We start from the raw sequence: 21,848 nt of genomic DNA, 5'->3' as shown, positions 1-21,848 counted from the left end.
CTCATTTTACTTCCCTTAAAGATGTTTGCATTTAAATTTTCTGCAGATGGCTCTGCTGTCAAGCACTGTGCTCTTCAAGAATGTTTTAGCTGGACTGTGTTCATGAAGTAGAATATTCAATAACTTACCAAAAGAGGAAGACTGTGCTTGTTATGTTGCATTAAATCTGCCACGGGATGGCTATACTGTTGTTTTCCTGATGTTCTTGTGTTTGAAAGGAAGTCTTTGTAATGTGTTGTTGGGAGCATTTTAATTCCTGCAGCTTTATTACCTGTTCACATTTGGTATCATTTTTGTCTTTTCCCCTCTTTGTCCACACTTTAGTGTTTGATGAAAGGTCGAATGGAGGGTCTGCCGTTCTGCGCCCTTTACTGCCTGCCCTGAGCCCTCCCGAGAGCGTGGTTTCTTATGAAGATGATTTTGTGTCGTCGCAGGGAAGTAGCACTTTAACAGACAAAAAGATTGCACGTGACCTCAGGTAACTGTGTGTTAGGCTTCTTGTAAAAATCAAAATGTAGAATTTGACAGAAAATAGTTAACACAAAATTTGTTTCATCATATGCTGGATATTTTTTCTGTTACGCTGCATTGTAATACTAGTCAAAGTGATGACGTATTTCCTTAGGACCTTGCAGTTAACATAGCAACCAGCATGGTAAGACACAAAGATTAGAGTCAAGTATTCCTGTTCTCTGTCTAATTTTTGTTGTTCTTTAGTCTGGCAGGTAGCTTTAGGCAAAATTCTTGCCCTTTGTAGTCAGGTGAAAATTAGTTCTCCAACTTGTGTGGCTGCTGTAATGCTCAGTTGGTTAGTCTTTGTAATTTAGAAAAAAGAAAAGAGATTTGAAAGTGTTGAAATACCTTCAGTACTTCAAAATTCTGTAAAAAGCCTATAATTGCTTTCAGTAAGGGTTCAGTAAAGCTTAGTAACGGATACATAAATTATCTGTAAGAAGTTCTAAAACCTTTTGTTCAGACTAAAACTTGAGGACTGTAAATCCTAGAATCTGCATGTTATTACTGAATTCATGGGGCTTCCTGAATTTCCTAAGACCCCTTTTTTATAACGAGATGTATTTACATCTTTTGGACACCTTGGGGAAGGCCACAAGTAACGTGTTTATATTGGTGGTACTTTACCTCGGAAGGAAGGTAAAAGGCACTTTGCACGCTGAAAATGTTGGCTGCAAAAATGCTTTCTTTCTGATTCAACTTACTGGTAAGTCTTCTGTTGGTATTATTTAGTATATGATGCATTACCCCCTTATTTGCAAATCTTTTGTAATTCTTTATTGAAAATCACTCGTATTTCTGTCAATGTGTTGATGATATCTGTATGCCCAGGGATTATGTAAAATGCAGTCGTATTTGGAGTCATTCTTATGTTGTCCAAGTCTGTAGTCAAATAGCTCTTAGGGGTTAGCCTTGGAAAGAGGGTTATTATCCATCTTGCACTGTTTTATATTATCTGAAGTATGTTTCAATATGTTCAATGTTATGTCAAACTTCCTAATGTTTTAGCTGTCATAATTTTTAATCTCAAAATCAATGCTTTTCAAGATGGGCTAATTAGTGCAGGTTTAGCCATCTGTCTCTAATTTAAAGTGTGGTGGATTTGTTATATGCAGCGTAATGTGGGAGTTGGAAGTCCTTAGTTAATCACTGTCACCGTGTTCCTTTTTAGTGTTGCTGGCAGCAGTAATTCAAGCATTCAGGAAGAAGTTCCTAGTAGGAAATCTCCCCATGAACCCCGATCTGTAGAGCTTGCTTCTCAGCATTCGTCTGGACCACGGTCTGCGGCATCTTCTCGCTCATCTGCTTCCTCTAAAAAGAGAGGGAAAAAGGAACGTAAGTGCAGTACTTGACTGTAGGGAATTTTTTTGGAAGGAGTTTTAGGGTTTTCTCATTATGAAAATTGTATTCTCTCTACATATGTAGAAACTGTAATCTAATACTGATAGGAAGATTTATTTACTGCTCCAGTGATTCCTTCCTAAATTCTTTTTGACTCTGATTATTCTCTGACCTTAAAATAAGGTCGGAAAGTTTAATTTCAGTCATCTGAAATTAATAGGCAAGAGGTTATTAACAATATTGAAAATGTTTCCTTTCCTAAACCAGCCTTCTAGCAAATTAGTTAATTTTAATATCATGTGGGAACTATCCTCAGATTCTGTACTGAGGAAATTCCAATAGGCTGCTGAGAAATCTGAGTTATGGCCACATTTATGAAGGTGACAAGAAGTTTGCGTGTACATACTTCATCTTTGGATCACGGACAGTTTTTGTAAGTGCACAAATTAATAAATACACGTTTTCCTACAGTAACTTGTATGTTACAAAAGCATAAAACTTGATATTTGGTACACTCTTACTATATAAACAATGGATGACATAAGGAAAAGCTAGACTCAAAGTCAATAAAAAGATGAGAAAAATAAGATTGGGCATTCCAAATTAACCTCCTCCTTGTTTTTTCAAAATTCTCTAGCTTACCCAAAGAAAGCTAGGCTTTATTCTAATTTTCAGTATTGAAGAGTCAAATGCTTGTTTTCTTTATTTAAACTGATAGTCTGCTGAAATGAAAGCTCAGTGACAGTTTTGTTGACAGTGGACATAATACACAGCAAAGAACTTAATCTCCTGTAGGAAGCTGCCAAATTTACATTTCTTGCTTGTTGGATTTTTAGACTTGTAACTCAAAGGCATCTTTAAGTGGGGAAAAAAGTTCTGAATTATTTGTTTTGGGGCTCCTGATGGCTAAGATATTCATACTTAGAATACAAAACGTAAACTTTTGGCAATGATGTTGCTTCTTAGGGTTGGACTCTTTCAATGGAAGTTCTCACCACTTTCCTGTAGAAGATGATAAAATGCTATCTGAATTAGAGCGGGGATCCCAACAGGCAAAGAAGTCCTTATCGAGTAGCAGAATTTCTAATAAAGATCATGAACAGAACCCAGATACAGACAGCACGCTGGAAAACTTGTCGGGACACTCCCTAATGAGGTAACACGAACCTTTTAAGACTGTATGCAAATATAACTAAGTTTGGTAGTGGTATGGCATGTTATCAAAGATGCTTATGTCTTTAGATATGCCAAAGGAAAGTAACAGAAACGATCAAATGTTAGTAAGATGAGCATGTGGAAAACGTATTTTCCCCCCCTGTATTTTAAATACGAAACACCAAAGTAGGTGGCTGTAGTAAGAGAAAACACAAACCCGTGATTGCTGCCCAAATGACCGCTTGGTTTTTGTAAGGATAACTGGCCAGCACAGGTATCCTGTGAGGCTCAGTACCTTAAGCACTGAAAGACAATTTTCATTTTCCACTTCTACAGATGGTCTGTAAGAACGGGGGGCAGGGGGGGGGGGGGGCGGGGATAGCTAGTCAACGTGTGCCATCATCTTGCTCTTTTCAGTAGGATCCACATACATTTTTGGCTAGACTTTTGTACAGCTAATACCCATAAGCCTATCCAGCTCTGATGGGTTTTTTTGAGAGATGAAGTGTACCTCAGAAAAGAGTGTGGAGGAAGAGAAAAATTTTTTCTGTTGTGTCCTCTGTATGTCTAGCTATGCATGCAGTTTATTTTCTGCTAATTATGCAAGGATGATAGTTATGAAATACACTCAGCTTAGTTTTCACTATACTTTTTTCTAAAAAGCAACAAATAATACAGGTGGTCTTTCACTCATTCTGTGTGGGTATAGAATGGCTCTGAGGTACTGACTTATATAGGTGACTTTCAGTGACATCCAGTACTGGGTTTAAAAGGTCCGATGGCCTCCTAAGATGTGCCAAGTAAAGCAGAAAGTCTTCCTAAGGGATTTAAGCAGCCTCTGTTAATCCTTTTTGGCTTAATGAAACTGAACTAGTAAATTTCGGAAGTGTCTGCCTTATTTTCTGTATGTTTGGAAAGAACCTTTCCCTTAAGAAGGAATGTTTCTGTAGTATTTTACTAACTGTTCAAGTCAAGTTTTTGACCTTCGAGCATTTCATTGCTATTTGATGAGAGATGGAGACTCAGGGCAGTGGTTTATCGCATTCAGTTGCATCCACGTGCTGATAGTAACCTGTTTCCTTTTTAAAAATACTGTTTGGCATATTCTGATAGCAAAATATTGCTGTAATTTCCTGTGGGTAAAACAAAGCTCTTCACTCAGAGTCTCAAAACAGATGCATAAATGCACATGAGTGCATCTTGACTTTCACATACCAGGTTCCTAACAGGAGGCATTGAAACTGCTTGTCTGGCCATGAAGAACCTGTAGATACCATGTTAGTTTGTGTGTGTGTATGCTAACTAGTTTAATACTTGGAGGAAAAATAGGGTGCTCTAAAAACTTAACTCTAAGCTGAGATATAGGTACAAAACCCATTTCATGAGGCCCTTTCCTAAATGCAGACTGGGCCTGTGCAACCATAAGAGACTCTGCCTTTTGCATAGATCTCTTTGGTGTATATATATAAATGGAAGAACAAGGTTATTGCATTATTGTCTTATCAAATGGCTGGATTTAAGAGTATCGACTCCTTTCTTTTTCCATTTCACTGTCAGTTTCTCAGACAAGGGAAGATCCCAGAAGACACCGACGAGTTCTCCATCTCCTGGTTCTCAAAAAATGTTGCAGTTTGATTCTATTGGCAATACAGCAGAAAGAGTCAAGTCACCTGCTGGCTTTTCTGGAAGTACAGGGTCAGGGCTGAAGCCTAACCTAGCCTTTCCTGACTTGAGTCTGGGAACTAGCAGGTCTGTAGCAGGAGCAGCCCCAGCAAACGGTGAGTTGTTTTATTAAAGGCATACTAATCTCAGAGCTGTTATATTTTTAATTTTTTTTTCTGTGGGGCACTGAAGTCTATGGAGGTTGACTGGTAAGTCTTATTCTGCAGGATGTATGCGCTTCTCCCCTGCTGGTCTTCAGCATCGTTTGTCAGCAGAATTGAACTACCTCAGTGCTATTGAGGAGTCTGTGCGACAGCTTTCAGATGTAGAACGAGTACGAGGCATATCACTTGCCCAGCAGGAGAGCGTTTCTTTGGCTCAGATTCTAAAGGTAATGGAAAAATATTTCTTTGCCTTAACCTTCCTTTTTTTTTATTTTGTGAGAAAATTAATCAAATTAGGACCAAGTTATGCTTTTGTTAGCAAAGCAGAGAAGTTGTAATGGGCGTGATGGAGCATCTCTGATAATGTCCATTTTTTAGGATTAATGTCTGTTATCTTTCTTATTTTACGTTGACACCAAGGAACTGGTGACTCTGGAATATGTGTCATGAATATATCATTAGCTGGAATCACTGCTTTGGTTGTGTACTTCAGTAATGTAAAAACTTGATGATTTACTGGGTGTGATGTTGGGTCCCAATGCCATGCAGTGTAGTTGTTCAGGCTGGATCATTTGTCTTATTCCATGAAAAGGATATTTTTGGTTGGGACTTCCTTATGTTGACAAGACTGCTTGTTCTAGTTTGTTGAATTAATTGGTTTCCTAAATCCTCTCTCTTGGAGAAGAAGGGGAAAAGTATGGGGCATATGCATTGTTTACTGCCTACTTAAAAAGGGAGAGGATCAGTCAGTAGGCTGAAAATTTTACTTCAGCAGAAGAGGCACCACAAGTAGAGTAGATCTAGATCTTTCAGAGATAGTTGCAGCCAGTGGCTAAGGCAGAAAAGGTATTTACATTTAACTTGCATTTACATTTAACTTGTTTTCCTGATCTGTAGGCACAGCAGCAGCGCCATGAACGCGACTTAGCTCTTTTGAAAATCAAGGCCGAACAAGAAGCTTTAGAAAGTCAGAGACAACTGGACGAGGCAAGGCAGAAGGCAGCTCAGGTAATGCTGCCCTTCAAAAAATGTGGAGTGTGTAAGAGGCAAAATGCTGTAAGTAAACCCGTGCCTACAAGTATTCTTAATTTGAAGCTGTGAACAAATGGAAGTGGTGAAGGGGTTTAATGTAGCTGAAAAAAAGCTCTTGGGGGCCATTTGAAACTTTTCCCCCCAGATTTTGAGAAATAAAACTGTAGTTATTATAGCCAGAAAATGTTGAAGAGCTGAACTGTCTGTGTTTCCTGCGTAGGTCCATGCAGAGTCACTACAGCACCTGGTCCAATCACGGCAGGAGGCTGTACAAGAGACCCCATGCAAGGCTGCAGCCAAACAGGTAGAAACTGCTCTTCTCACTACAGATACAGCTCACCAGATCTGTGAGGTGAGGTCCCGAGTGAAAGGAAAAAGCTGTTCTCATTTCAGTATTATTTTGAATACTTTTTTGCCTCTACGTTGTTCTCTGTTCGGCATCATTCTCAGTGCAACTTCTTCACCTCCGTAATGTGACGAATGATAGGATTTTAAAGGAGCTTTTCTGGTGTCTTTACTTAGAAGTCAGTCAGCAGCCTTAAATCCCTGTTCACTATTCTCATGATTTTCCAGTTAACGAACTGTTAAGAAGTTTGTTCTTCCAGGAGAGATTGATGATAGTGAACACAACATCTTTAATTTGTAAGAGTTGCACTACATTGGGGATTGATCCTGTATCTGTTTCATATGGAAATTAAATTAGAAGAGCAGAGAAATTGCAATTTTGCTTTCTATTGACAGTAGGAGACCAACAAATAAAAAAGGGGGGGGAGGATCTTCAGCAGAGCTCTTACCTTGGTACAGAGTTTGAACTTTTCTTTTTTTGAGTCTCTTCTCACTCTTCTTGTGGCATACAGAATATTGATTAGTTTTCAGTTTTATATATCCATTTATCAGTTTTCATACTTGTTGCTCCCAACATGTAGCAGCTGCTTCACACATAGGTAAGAAACACAGTAACGAGAAAATGCTTTTGCTTCTTCACAGTTTAGCAATCGCAATGACTGTGGATTAGGGTTATGGGATGGAGTGCAGAAGGCGGATGGGTATGAGCATAACCGTTTCTTCGCAGCTTGTGCATGTAGTGGTGCTCAACCAGGCTGTTTTTATGATAGGTAATGGGACCGCAGAATAATACTGATGTACTTGTTCTGGGCTTTGCCAAATGCACAAAGTTGAAATAATTTTTGAATAGACAAGGATGGGTTAGGTTAAAGGAGTGGAAAAGCTCAGGCATCTGAGATACATGCAGTAGTTGTTGACAGCAGGTAGTGAGGTCTTGGATAAAGACAAAGAAACACTTGTAGTTTATAGAGCCGAAGTGGGTGGAAACCAGTTAAGAAACAAGGTAGAAGAAACAGAGACAGCTTTTATTTGGTGTAAGGTTTTAATCTCTCGTCTTGCTTTAGGTTTGAAGTCCGAGAGTAAGAGGTGCTAGTGGAGAGGTTGACAGGGATGACCTGGTCAGTGATGATGCGCTAGTAGAGTAGCTTTTCCATCCACGTTCACAAGTGGCTCCTGATATTCAGTTGAACCACCATTTATTTTAACTGGAATGCAGCAGTAGAAATGCTGGCCACCGATATGTTGGGAATATTTTTGGATGTACATTGTAATTTCTTATGTATAAGGGAATGGAGTTGATTTTCTGTATTGCTTTCAATGAGAAGTTTATCTTATGCAAAAGAGGTAATATAGCATGCTGCTATGCAAGTTTGCTTAGAGTTGACTGTCATACTAATGAAGAATAAAATAGTGGGTGATGTATACAAACAATCCAATTAAAAAAACCCCACCAACATTCACTTGTTTTTCTAAAATATTACGCATGAAAAATTAATGGAGAAAGTACGTGTATTGAAAGTTACTGAAATACAGCTTATTCCTACCTTCCAAACCAATCGGAGTTCCCTGCTCTGCAAGAGGCAAACCTTGGAACAAGAAGAAAAAATAATGAATTCTAAAGCTTCTAAAACTCAGCGTTCTCTGCTGTGATTTCTGAAGAAGTTTTTATTTTCTAGTCAGGTACATAGTGCCTGCCATACATTAAAAGGTAGAACTTTATGGCTATTTGTTGATTTAATGCTGCCAGTTTTAGACCTGGCAGTTTCCATGATATTGGAACTTTAAACCTGTTACTTCCTTTAAAATGAAAATAATATTTCTTGCTCTTTGGGCAAGATGCACTTTCAAATAAAAAGAAAACAGTATATTTGGCATTTGTTGGTTTGGGGTTTTTTTTAATTAATTGTAATGGTAAGTCTGGGATCATTCTACTGATCAGAATTTGGTTAAGGTGATTAGAATGATAAGTAGTATCTTGCAGGTCTGTAGTTTCATATCAGTAATTCCACTCTGCGTAAATTAAAGAATATGTGTTTACAAAGCAACATATACCTCCTACAACCAAAATTGACACATATGTAATTACAAACCATCTCAAACCTGTGTCTTACCCATTTGTTCAATAAATCAGTAAATTGCCTGTGAGAATGACTGTCTTCTCTTTCAAAGACACTTTGATGCTTATAAGCGCATTGTATTCCTTTGTTTTTTATTGTTCTCAGATGACAGAGTTAGCACGAACACAGATCTCGGATGCTGTCAGTGCTCCAGCTGCTCCAGTCACCGCCTTGTATGACCACCAGCGGCAGCATCATTCAGAGTTCATCAAACAACTGAGAGCCCGAACTGATACAAACAGGTTTTGCCTAATGTTTCACATCTTAGGAAGGGGGAAGTAAGATTTTGTTAGGTTTTGCTTCACCTATTCTTGAAGAAAATTTTAAGATGTTGCAGTGAGTGAACATTTAAGAAGAATTATTTAGAATCCATCTTTATGCCCTTAATAGTGTACACCAAAGGTGACATTAACTGGTTCTGTGAAGCTCTGTATAAAAGAGTAGAAAAAGATGAACTAAATGTTTTGTGGGATGACTTAACTAGTCTGAGCTTTAAGTGATCTTCTCAGAAATTTTAGCTGTCACTACTTCTAGTAAACTGATGAAAGCTTGTGAAAACTGTATTTGCTTTGGTTCAAGACAATGTAGATTTACCCCAAATGCTTCCCTTTCTCAGGAAATGTGAGTCTGGTGCCATATCACAAGGTAAAGAGGAGACAGGTGACTCAAAACAGGCATACTCACCGATGTTTGACAGTTATTCAGAGTCCTCAAGATCAAAGGTTCATGATCAGAGGTAAGAAGAGTTTAGATTACACAGAGGTTTTTTTACTGTAAATAAGAACTAAAGTAGAAAGGAATATCAAGACATTTCCTTCAGTGTTTTTTTAAAGAGAGGGAAGGTCAGTACTAAACCTGGAACAAGTAAACCTGTCTTATATTCCAGAGCTTGAAGGCTTACATGCCTACCAGAATTTGCTTTGTCTTTAATTAAAAATCCTACTGCGCTGTTGTCCACAGTGTAATAGTATGTTTTGTGTCAATATCTTCAGTTTTGAATTTGCTGTATCTGTTCTCATTGGTCACTTTTCTCTTCCTAACTTAAGAATAATTGAGTTCCACGTCTGCTTTCTCATTCAGCTGAATTAGCAAGAGTCTAGCAAGCAGGTGAAGGGAAATGGTTATTCCCCTCTGTTCAGCTCTGGTGAGACTGTATCTGAAATACAGTATCCAGTTTTAGGCTCCTCGGTAAAAAGACGACATTAGCATACTGACACAAGTCTACTGGTGAACCACCACGATGGGTGGGAGGCTGGAGTAAGTGATGTAAAAGAGAGGCTGAAAATGCGCTAACTCAACCTAGAGAAGAGAAGGCTAAGGGGACAGGGCTCTGGTTGCAGTATCCTAAAGGTGCATTGTTAGGGAACGTGAGGCTAGGCTCTTCTTGGAAGTGCACAGTGAGATGACAAAAGGCAATGGTGACCTTCCAGAAAGAGGAAAATCATGGAGGAAAAAATACTCCCCGTGAGAGTGGTCAAACACTGGAATAGGGGTGCAAGGAGGTTGTGGGATCCTCTGTCCTTGCAGGTGTTCAGAACTTGGATGTGGCCGTGACTTTGGTTGGATGAAATACCTTCAGAAATTTTTGAGTGGAGATTATTCTGATTTCTGGGCTGTGGACTACTTGCGTACTTCTATTGCATCACCTTTGTAACCTAAACTTTAAGTCTCTGTTTATCTGATTTTTTTTTTCCCTGTCCCAAATATTTGCGTATGGTGCCCTTCTCATTCTGCTCTGTGTCTTTTTGAAACGGACTGGGACATAGACTGGAGCGTATGTTCTGAAAATGCAGTGCAGGGACCTGTAAAACTGCCTACTCTGTAACGTGCTTTACTTTCTACTCTGTTTTCTGTGTATCTGTCCATTTTGTTAGGGTTTTTGCTGCTGCTGTGCACTGGCTTGAGATTTTGTAAAAGTGCCTGGAGTGCTGCTTGCCTGAGGTTTAGATTTGACTCGTTTCTGGTGTTACTTTTCAGTATCTTGCCTGTTTGTAATACTGGATTTTAGCTTTTTGTTTCCGGTTGACTTACCTGATCTAGTTAGGTCCCATGAAGTTTCCCACTGCCCTCCTCTGATCTTGACCAACTGGAATGGTTTTGTCCTCTGTAGTTCTTCTAACTTAAAACAGTATTGGTATCTCACTCATGCTTTTTAAAAATTATAAGGAGAGATGTTTCAGTGGTTCATCATCAGTACTCGTTGCCAAGTAGAGGGTGTGCATACCTACAAATCACTTGCATTCTAAGGTAGAATAAAAATAACAAGTTCCGCTGTCAATCAGCAGCTTGATGAGGCATGGAATTTTAAAGCAGCCAAGCTGCATTTTAAAAACAAAACCATACCTTCTGCATGTCGATTATTGCTGGCTTGTTAATCATGCTATGTACAGTAGTAGTGTAATAGAAATATTTGAAATGTGCAAAGTAATTTTTTTTTAAAAAAATCTTTTTGTAACACAGTAGTACCAGCAGCCGCCAAGAGAGTCCTTCAGCTCCATCTTCTAAGGAGAATGAGAAAAAGCTTTCCCGTCGTGAAAAGCTGAGTAGCAGTATCGAAGAGCAGGCTCATACTGCTGTGGATGATTCCTTGCCGAGCGATAGTATTTTATCGCTGCCAGATGAAAAAGGTTAGCTGTGTTGTTTGTATGTGATGAATCTGAAGATGCTAAGGAGGGAGGGAGGTGCTGTTTCAGAATTAGTTTCTGAAATAAATGAGGGAATATGTGTGAAGAAAGCTGAGCCCCAGGTGAATTGGTAGCCTCTTAAGAGGTTACAGAGGGATGACACAGTGAGATGGAAACCTTTGCAATTCTGCACGTCAGAGTGATGGAGTCTGTGGGCCACTCTGCTTTGTGCTGTGCTAGCTGTAGCCAGGTGTTCACTTGCTGAATACGCAGGTGGAACACCAAATGTGTCAGCAGCCCCAGAAATGTGTTTATACCTGTGTACAGAAGTCTGTTAGGTCTTTTGGATAACAGTGTTTCATGATGTCCTCTAACTCAAGGTCGCTCTTTTCTAAACAGCCATTTTTCTGCATCAGAGTAGTTATCTCCCTGTGTTTCCTGTCCCCCCAACTTTACTGAGAGGAGAGAGAGTAAAATGTGTTCATGGTACATATCTGACCATAAAACCACTTCCCTGATTTCTCCCTCAGATTCTGCTTCTATTGCAACAGAATATTCCCTGAAATTTGATGAGTCCATGACAGAGGATGAGATTGAAGAAAAGTCTTTTCGGTCTTTGCTGCCCTCTGAGAGTCATCGCAGAAATAACTTAGAGAAGAAACGGGGTAATCGTGATGATTCTGATGAGGAAGTCTCCCCAGAAAAAACAGCTCTGTCATCTATCAAGGTAGGTCAAGCAACCATAGTTAAGGTAAATTCTCTGAACTTTAGATGGTTAATCTGATGGGCTTCAAGTGAGCCATTCTTAGTTGCGCTTGTAAACTTTAGGGTTCTCTTCGTCCCTGTGGTTCTTTGAGCATCTCAAAACATAGAGTTGTATGAATCATGCTCTATGTCACTGTTGTACAAGTGCAATCACTTGGCTTATGGAACAGTCCATCCTCTACCTATTCCCTTGTAGCTTTGCGGAAGAGGAGTGAGCTTTTGAGGTGGTTTATAAAAGCCCAGTGGATTAATTCTTCCTACTGTGCCTACACACACCTAGGAAGTACAAGAGGATGCTTCATCTCTCTGACCCAACAGGGGACATCCCGAAAGTGTAATGCAGCCCAGGGCGTAAAAAGCTGGTCTGCACAAAGCTTAGAGGAAAAACAGCTTCCCTTCTTAAATCTGTTTTTGTGTGTGTGTATCTCTGTATATGCACACATGCTTTGTCATTGGAAAACAAAAAACCCTTGGAATTTCTGTATTATCAAATCATGCCAAATTTGTCTTGCCTTCCAGGAGCTAAGCCTGCCGTTCTCAGGGGGGCAGGACAGTTTCTCTAAATTTACCATGGAGATGGTAAGACAGTACATGAAAGAGGAGGAAATGCGAGCAGCTCATCAGTCCTCACTGCTTCGGCTCCGGGAGAAGGCTCTGAAAGAGAAGACCAAGGCTGAATTAGCTTGGTTGGAACACCAGAAGAAGTAAGGCAGCTCTGAATATGCATTGGTGCTGACTGACCATTTTCTTGTAATTTTTTTGTAAGATTTTGCTTCCAGCCTACCCCTCCCTTATTAAGTATCAATGATTGAACTAGTCTTCTGGCATCAGTAATCTGATGATCTAAAAACATTAGTGTCACTTGGAAAGAACAGCACCCAGTTTGTAAGTGCGCTTTGATGTTTACCTCAAATGTGGTTTGATAAAAGAGAATTTCATTGAAACAGTAGAATATCAGATGTGTGTTGTGAGTCAGAGAAGGTAGTTCCCAACCATTGCTCTACAAGTCTTAATTCAAGAATGTGTAAAACTGTCAAACAGTTAGACATCAAGCAAATAAAGTTCTATCTGAGGTCGTTTTTAGTTAACGCGGGCCAAGTTTTGTGCATCTGGATAGAATCATAGAATGGTTTGGGTTGGAAGGGACCTTAAAGATCATCTAGTTCCAACCCCCCCTGCTGTGGGCAGGGACACCCTCCACTAGACCACGTTGCCCAAAGCCTCATCCAACCTGGCCTTAAACATTTCCAGGGATGGGGCATCCACAACCTCTCTGGGCAACCTGTTCCAGTGCCTCGCCACTCTAACAGTGAAGAATTTATTTCTAACATCTAATCTAAATTGACCCTTCTTCAGCTTAAACCCATTCCCCCTTGTCCTGTCACTACACTCCCTGATAAACAGTCCCTCACCATCTTTCCTGTAGGCCCCCTTCAGGTACTGGTAAGCCGCAATTAGATCTCCCCGGAGCCGCCTTTTCTCCAGGCTGAACCATCCCAACTCTTTGAGCCTGATAGGTGTTGTCCTTAATGATTTGTTTCCAACCTAACATATGCTTTGTCCTGGAATGCCACTTGAAGTACCTAGTGATGCTACTAAACAGCGGTGGCCAGATTTAATCAATAATACTTTTCCATAGTCACTCTCTGCATCTCATGCAGTACCGTTGCTCACCAGACATTTTCTTCCAACCGCTTGACATTACGGGTTTGATAAAGGATTGCGAGGTAGTGAGCCAAGCATCCTTTCTTTTGTCTTAAATGGTGAGCATACTACCTCTGCAGAACTTCTGCCCATTCATGTGAGATCTCGTATTACTGCACTGGCCTTTTAACTGTGCATGTCTTTGGCTAAACAGTACAAAATATTCCACTATAGAGAATGGCAGTGATTAAGTACAGCCATATACTCTTCTGCAGGTTAGGAAAAGTAAATTTTTTTTTCCTACTTTAAAGAGTAAAAGCTCATTGTTGTGCACTTTTTTCTTATTAAATCCTTTCTTCCAATCTATTCGCAGGCATTTGCGAGACAAGGGAGAGGATGATAAGATGCCGCCTATTCGAAAGAGGCAGCGTGGTCTGCTGCTGAGATTACAGCAGGAAAAAGTAAGTGATGCCCTAGGAAAATCCTGTTGAAACCCCTGTGTAGCCATTAAATGTTTCAAACACTGTAAAAGCTAAGAATTGAGAAAACTCCATACCAGGCATTTGGAGAGAAACCTAGCAGTATTTCTTACCAGTAAGTTTTATTTGCATTTCAGTAGTATTTAACATTGTTTAAAAGGGTCGTTCTGTATCAATAATCTCACTGGTTGAGACTTAGGTATGTTAGTGTTCTTCTGTTCTTTGCTGCTGAAGTTCAGGCTAGTTACTTCATCGTGTAATTTCAGTCATTTTAACCCCATAGCATGCACCCTGTGGCAGCTTGAGAGTGTGTTCTTGAGAGCTATCTGTGACAATTCTTATGCTTAATCTTTTATACCTAAAAGGCAGAAATTAAGCGGCTTCAAGAGGCTAACAAGGCTGCTCGGAAGGAGAGACAGCTGATCCTTAAACAGCAGGCAGAAATAGAACGAATCCGTCAGACTACAATGAAACTGCAGGAAAAACTAAAGTCTGCAGGAGAAAACAAGCTGGTAAGTATTCAGTACAGAGCTGGAGTCTTCCCCCTTCGGCCGTGCAGCTGGTATCTGGCTTCACTGTTTATAGGAATGGAAAGTTGCTAGATTGGACACATCACTTCGAAGTTTCGTTTGCCTCAAATGGTCTCATCCTCTTTATCTCAGTAATTTTATGTTTAATTTCTTTAAAGCATTGTTTAAGGAAATGCATTTGGAGAAGTTATAAAATATTTTGGTTTAACTGGCAGTAGATGGTGTTTGTTAATTCTCAAGCTTAACTAATAACTTTGGGAATACCAGGTTTGTGATGCTTAGATCTCTCAGGCTCTGATTTTTGTTTGATTATTTGTCAGACCCCAGAGAATTAAATGTAAGCGCTAAACCCAAAACTTGCTGCTTTGTGTGTGTGTGTTAGTGTCATTACACTAAGTTTCTTGCATCTGCTTCATGAGATAGCGAGATGGGATTTTGATAACTGTCTGCCTCCATACAAAATTTTGAGGAGACATGAGTTTAATAATAGTAATATAAAAAGGATTGCTTCCCTGTTTGGGTAACTGAGTTCTGGTGGGTTTTTTGCTCGAGATAGAGTTCGAGGAGAATTTAAATTATGGAGAAAAAAGATGGCCTAAAAACTTTGTGTTAAATAAAAATTGAGTCAGAAAATCAAGTTAAATCTGTAGGCGGACTGACTTATCTGAAGTAGTATTTGATGTAATCTGGGGAGAAGTAAGATAAACTAACACAATTTTTTTAAAAGATTGTAGAATAACTTTTCTTTCTTTGAATGTTGCTTTTTTTTTTTTTTTTAACACTTAATTGCAGGAACTTCACAGCGAGGATGACATCAAGCAGAGCAATGGTTCTAGCCCACTCCCAACTGATGCAGAAACACGCAGCCCTTCCCCAATCTCAATCTCCAGCAGTGAGACTAGTAGCATTATGCAGAAACTTAAAAAAATGCGCAGCAGAATGGATGAAAAGTAACTAATTTTATTTTTTTCCTATACAAAAGTTTACTATTTTAATAGAACGAATTGGTTTGGCCGCTGTCTGCACTAAAAATGGCCATCAGAAAAATTTCAGAGGTATTGATATCACATACACTTTGATCTGAGTTGTCTGAAAAATAGCCAGTTGGAAGCCTTAATAGAACTATATTAATCTTTGAATATAATGCTTTGAAGACTACAATTCTTGCGTGAATACTGAGATTCAAACATTGTTAGTTGGCAGACCATGTAGTCAATGTTTTATTGTAGAAGATTGGTTTTAATGATAGAGTCGGTAAAAGCACATTGGTTTAAGAGACTTTGACATTTGTGCATACAAGGAACTTGGACAGGCTCCAGCTTGATGGTGCATCTTGTCAGAGTTCCTCTTGCAATGAGAGACCTGAAGTCAAACAGTCAAAGTGGTGCCTGTATTTTGTATCTCCTCTTTGATTTTAAAGGGAAAAAATATAGGGATTGAACTTCTGGAATTACAGTACCAATTTTTATCTTGAGTTGAAGCATAAGTTATAAATAGCAATAGTCTTACGCAAAAACTAGTAACTGAGTTGGCTCACAGAAAGCCATTGAGCTTGTAAGGCACGTGATTTCTGCCTTATTATGCAGCTGCTGAATTGCAATTCTAATTGCATTAAAATCAGCTAGGGATGAATTCTGTTAAATATTTTCTTTATTAATGGAGGTCATATGTGTGTGACTGAGAAGGCAGTTACTAAGACCTTTCTTTTCCTCCTTTGTGGTCCACAGGTTGGGAGAAAGTTGAAAATCATTGTTAGTCTGCAGAGGAAATAATGAAGTATATGTGCAGTTCCTGGGTCTGAAAACTAAGAATGAATCTGTTGATTTCACCTGTTCAATTGTTTTGAATCAAAAATAGTTTCTGCATCTTTTCAGTGTAGGAATTACTTTTGTCTGCACTAAGCATCCCAAATGCTTTACCAATACGTGCTCATTAATTTGAAGCCTTAAATTCTTATTTGAGACTAACCCATTAAAAGTCTGGCCTCTGACAGTTACCAAGAGAAATAGTTTTAGCTTAAAAAAATCTTTTTTAACTTTATAACCAAGGTAGGTCACTATATTTTAATCCATATGGGTGATCTTTATAACGTTTTTTCTCTTGAGACTCCTAACAGAGCTGGATAAAACATCAAAAAGCAAGCACTACCATTTGTAAGGGCAGGCTGTCTGTGAATCCTTAGCATCCTCTTTGCTTGTAATCATGTGAGAGGCATGTTTCCCACACTTGAATCGATTTGTATGTGCTGGAGATAAAAACCAATAGTAGTAAGTGAGGATTTAGTGTAAGTAGGAAAAACCCCCAACATGTTCTAGTTAGATGGTCTTTGTGTTCTGGCCTGAATTGATTGCTGTTTTATTCAGACTCTTCTGGTAGGATCGGTAAACTCAACAGCCAAAACCACAAATGATTTCCAGTTTCTGAAGTGTCATATTTCCAAAACTAAACTCTTGGCATTCCAAGTCGTGTGAAAACCACCCCATCGGTATAGCAGCAAACTCTTTCTCCAAGTATGTTTTGAGGTTGGTAAATGGCTTAAGATGGGCACTTGAAAAGGATATGCTCTGTAGGCCATGTTGAGTTCCAGGGTTTCAAAACAGGATTTTTCTTCTGATCCTATTTTTTTTGTTAAAAAGGTCTTTATCTTATTTTTTTTTTTTCCACTTGAGATTCAACATACAAAATTTCAAATGGTGATACAAAACCAAGTTACAGCTTATGAATTTTGAGATACAGTATTAGTACTGTAAGAGATAACAAATGTACTTCTGCATTCAAGACATCCTTTGCCACTTTGTATCAGGTAGTGGTTTTGTCAATATTGTTTTTGAAATCTTTTTTTTTTTTTTCCAAAGTGCCTTCATTTCTAAGCAATTGTGGAAAGAATTCAGTATTAATAAATAATTGTTCTTACTATTACAAGGGATTGTAATACAAGTAGTCAATACAAAGTAAGTTCTACCTTTAAAGATATCTTAATCATCAGTCCAAAGTATTGCTCACCTGGAGAATAATTTTCAAAAGGTGGATAGCAGGATTTGAGCTCAAACAATTGCTTTTAGGCGGAACAAGTGGAAATGGTGTGTGATGTAATGTATTTTTGGCTTTATGGTTTTGTCTTGGATTGCTATCTGTGTTCAAAGGAAGTAGTGTTTTGTGTAAACATAAATGATTCGCTAGAATTCAGTCTTCCTAATTGTATAGCATTTGCACACCTTTTGCAGGTATTTTGATAGTGATAGCAGTGCTTATTGATTGAAAAACAGTGCCGACTTGGTATCTTTTTTTTTAATGTCCTTATTTGTAAAACACACAAAAATAATATTAAACATAATAGAGTGAGATGTTTGGTTTGGGGTGTAAAGGTAGGAAGCTGCCGTTTGAAGGGAATCAATCAGGTTGTGAGGTACGGCAAAAGGAAAGAAGCTGAAGCTTTGGCTTCCTTACTTATGAGGCAGCTTTAATATTTCTCTTCTGCTAAAAGGGGAATGAAAGAACAGTTCTGTTTTAATTTTAATTGATGAGTCTGTGTATTCTGCATGTGAACAGGAGCATGCTCTGTCAAAGAGAATTAACCATTTTCCCCTTGCTTTCCTTGCATATGCAACTTTAATGATAATCTGTGCAATAGAAGAACTGATTAAATGCTCATTTTCTTTTGCTTTTCCTTAATATGCTTCTTAGCTGGCATTGTAGTTGATAGAGCTATATGGAGCATGGTATTTTTCTATAAATATGATAATTCAGTAGGAATTAGCTTAAAATGGTAATTCATTAGGAAATACCATTTTAAGCACAGCTGGAAGTTTATGTAGATTTTTTTTTTTTTAAAAAAAGCAATAGGCATTATCTTTCTACAGTTGGTACTTCAAATGAAAGAGGCAATACGTGAGTATTCTGAGACCAAGTCTGCACTTTCTTGCAAAAAACCAAAATAACAGCTAGAAATTGAATTACAGGTATATCTCAGACTCTTCCTGGAGTTGCTCATTTTAAAAATACATTATTTAATATATTTTCTTTTTTTTTTTCCCCTTTCACTGGTGCTTACCTTTAGAGACATAATTTTACTGAGGTTTCGCCAGGTGAATGAAAATGTGTTTAAAGTTTCAGACTACCAAAGTTGTTCGTCTCACAAAACCAGCATGCTATTTAATGCTAATAGTACGCTCTGTTGACAGTTAGAATAGCAGGAGTTATAAAAAAAGATCAAGTTGAGATATGCTAACTGGTGCATATGAAAGTCTGCATCAAAGTAATAAAAATTCCAAAATTTAAAGAAAAATATAGCAGTGTGAAAGTAGATTGCCTTTAATTAACAGCAAATGAAGCGTTCTAAGTGTATGTGTTCTATTACCTTCTGCATAACAGTGTATAGTTTTTCTACTTCAGATGTTGGGTAATAACTATACAATGTTAAATGCAATTAATTTTAAAGTTCTTTGCTAGATGCTATCCTTTTCTCGTTCTTTCTGCCTTTTTTGCTATCTTAGTTTTAAACTCTTGCTCCTTATTTTGTAGACACTGCTCTCCTGTTCACTACTTCTTCTCTGTCTTTACGTCTCACCACTGGGCCTCTCTCAGTGTCTGTTTTCCCAACCTCCACCCCAAATTCCAGCTGTATATCTACAACCAATTGGTCAGGTAACTGTATCTTTCTCAAGTGATAGACTCTTTGATAGAGCATGCTCTGTTCAGTCCTAGAAAGTCAAGAGGTTCTTCATCACTGAATGTTTTTGACACTTTCCTCGCTGTGTCCAGATCTTTATTAGTGACATAGACAGTGGGATCAAGTGCACCCTCAGCTAGTTTGTGGATGACACCAAGCTGAGTGGTGCAGTTGATTCACTAGAGGGAAGGGATGCCATCCACCGGGACCTTGACAGGCTTGAGGAGTTGGGCTAGTGTGAGCTTCGTGAAGGTCGACAAGGGCAATCCCCAATATCAATATAGACTGAGAGATGAATGGATTAAGAGTAGCCCTGCAGAGAAGGACTTGGGGATGCTAGTGAACAAAAAATTGAATATGAGCTGGCTGCATAAAAAGCAGCACGACCCGGCAGGTCGAGGGAGGTGATTCTCTCCCTCTGCTCCGCTCTGGTGAGACCCCACCTGGAGTACTGTGTCCAGCTCTGGGGTCTCCAGTACGAGAACGATGTGGAGCTGTTGGAGTGGGTCCAGAGGAGGCCATGAAGATGGTCAGAGGGCTGGAGCACCTCTCCTCTGAAGATAGGCTGAGAGAGTTGGGGTTGTTCAGCCTGGAGAAGAGAAGGCTCTGGCGAGACCTTATTGTGGCTTCTCTATATATAAAGTGGGCTAATAATAAAAATGGAGAGAGACTTTTTTCCAGAGCCTGTAGTGATAGGATGAGAGGTAATGGTTTTAGTCTGAGAGAGGATAGATTTAGATTAGATACTAGGAAAAAATCTTTACCTGTGAGGATGCTGAGGCCCTGGCACAGGTTGCCCAGAGAAGCTGTGGCTGCCCCTGGCTCCCTGGCAGTGTTCAAGGCCAGGTTGGATGGGGCTTTGGGCAACCTGGGCTAGTGGAGGGTGTCCCTGCCCATGGCAGGGGGTTGGAACTGGATGGGCTTTAGGGTCCCTTCCAACCCAAACCAGTCTGTGATTCTAATCTCTTATTCCTAGTGTGTTCTGAGTAGCAGACAGATAGTTCACTTTGCTCCCACTGTCTGGTCACTACTTCAGAATAGCTGCTGAAACTGGGCTTAAAGTCAGACTACCTTGGATATAAATGTACAAGTGCGGGTTAGAGCAGCAAGTTAATGCTTCCAGGTTAATATTTGGAATCCATGGATAAAATGTGGGATGTTAGCACCAGAGAAATAGTCTTTGAAATCATGCTGGTGTAGTCTGAGTGCTGCTGCTTCCTCTTTGCTCCCCTAGATTTCCAGCTTTGTAGATGCCAGATGTGGTTTTGCTTTTTTTTTTTTTTTTTTCTGTCAAGGTGCCCCTACTTTTGAGGATAAGTGTGTACCCTTGGTGTTGCAACTGGAACCCTCTAGACTGTAGTAAATACTAAGGCAGTGTGTATGCTACCTCGTGACTCTGACCTTTTAAACCCCAGAGTTATAAAAGGGTCCGCATCTTTAGCCATGCTGCTTTAATCCTCTTCCCATAGGTTGAATGTAAGAACCCTCTTTCTCTCCCATCACTTCTTTTGACTTATCCTTCTTATTAAGTAGTCTTTGTGTGGCAATTAATTTCATGGTCATTTAGTTAATTCTCCTGTCTGGTCTTCTGGGTTAATTCATTTGACATCTGCTTTTAAGGAATTCTGTTCTTTGAATCCATTTATTTCAGCCTTTCTCTTGCATATTATTTCAACTGGACTTTTGTCCCTCAAGATCCAGTAAACTATGAAGATCAAGACGTACTGATGAAATCCAACAGCGGGTGAAGGAAGAAGGAAAAGTTGCCTTTTGCATTGAGATCATTGTAATAATGACCGCCATAATGAGTTCCAAATGCATGATCTGATAGACTAATTGGAACTGATTTGTATCTGAAAGTAAGAGCTGATAAATCTGATAGTTCTGGTGAAAGACACAACGTAAGCATGACTCTCCGTGTCATGTTTGTAATGCAGTTGCTGTTGGTAGTCTTGTTTCTTAATGGTATTAATCTGTTGGGTTTACCTAAGAGTAGACAATGTTTGATGTCTGTCTATAGAAAGTGATAAAGTAATACAGAAAATCATGGAATCTGTCAGCTTGAAGGTGGCAAGTGCTCCAGACACTCTGAGGGGCTTCTGTTTTCCACCTGCTCTTGTTTTGACCATAGGGAAGAAGATTGTGGGCATGTCTCACTGGCTTCTGAAACTTTTATCTTCACATCATAACTTGTCCACCTTATCTGAATCTGTCTTAGAGAAGGACTTACCTGAATCTTAACCTTTTTGTTCAACTGCCAGCTCACTTTTCCAGGGAACAGAATGAATGCTAAGTGAGCAAATAAGAAAAGTCCCATGGCAGGCGACACCTGCAGTTGATCATTCCAGTCTCTGTAAATAAAAGGGTTTTTTGAAACACGGGACATTAAAAAGCACAAATGAAATTATCTTCTTTGCAGCTTAAAACTTTGATGCGAAGTGTTTGGAATGGCTTGAAAATTACAAATTATGAAGGCATTTGCAAAGCAAAATATCACAAGTCTTTGAAGACTGTCTTTTTAGGCACCACACCTTCTGTACCAATGATGAACTCTCACTCTAGCTGGCAAACTGTATTTTCTACAGTGATTCTGTGATGTCTTTCATCACTCAGTTTCAGTGTAGGAGATGAATGGATTGACATACACTCTTCTCTAGACTTGGGATGTCAGAGGAAGTGTGTGCAACTGATGTTGAACTTGCTTCCATTCACTGTCTTAAAGGTTAAATGCTGTGGTCTTGGTTACTTCAATGTTCAGAAGTAAGACCAGAGATACTATTGTTCCAAGAGTTGGCAAAGAGAACTAGT

The 21,848-nt window shown here is 39.2% G+C and overlaps 1 protein-coding gene across 13 annotated transcripts in view; it reads left to right on the top strand.

Moving 5' to 3' along the window:
- The window catches only part of CEP350 (centrosomal protein 350), a 75,848-nt gene that overhangs the window by 29,494 nt on the left and 24,506 nt on the right, over positions 1–21,848 (top strand). For 5 of the 13 annotated variants that reach the window (XM_075760372.1, XM_075760370.1, XM_075760371.1 and 2 more), the window contains 16 exons: positions 325–478; positions 1,685–1,848; positions 2,821–3,010; positions 4,567–4,787; positions 4,899–5,062; positions 5,733–5,891; positions 6,088–6,219; positions 8,435–8,571; positions 8,946–9,065; positions 10,790–10,956; positions 11,484–11,680; positions 12,238–12,422; positions 13,736–13,823; positions 14,207–14,353; positions 15,164–15,321; positions 18,893–19,015. In XM_075760372.1, the coding sequence (XP_075616487.1) occupies positions 325–478; positions 1,685–1,848; positions 2,821–3,010; positions 4,567–4,787; positions 4,899–5,062; positions 5,733–5,891; positions 6,088–6,219; positions 8,435–8,571; positions 8,946–9,065; positions 10,790–10,956; positions 11,484–11,680; positions 12,238–12,422; positions 13,736–13,823; positions 14,207–14,353; positions 15,164–15,321; positions 18,893–19,015 (2,506 nt within the window). The remainder of the gene's footprint in view (positions 1–324; positions 479–1,684; positions 1,849–2,820; positions 3,011–4,566; positions 4,788–4,898; positions 5,063–5,732; positions 5,892–6,087; positions 6,220–8,434; positions 8,572–8,945; positions 9,066–10,789; positions 10,957–11,483; positions 11,681–12,237; positions 12,423–13,735; positions 13,824–14,206; positions 14,354–15,163; positions 15,322–18,892; positions 19,016–21,848) is intronic. The other 8 variants (XM_075760378.1, XM_075760377.1, XM_075760374.1 and 5 more) reach the window with 5 other exon arrangements.

The sequence above is a fragment of the Balearica regulorum genome, chromosome 8 (genome assembly GCF_011004875.1).
Source record: "Balearica regulorum gibbericeps isolate bBalReg1 chromosome 8, bBalReg1.pri, whole genome shotgun sequence".
Classification (NCBI taxonomy): Eukaryota; Metazoa; Chordata; class Aves; order Gruiformes; family Gruidae; genus Balearica; species Balearica regulorum.
This window is presented reverse-complemented; position numbering and strand designations above follow the sequence as displayed.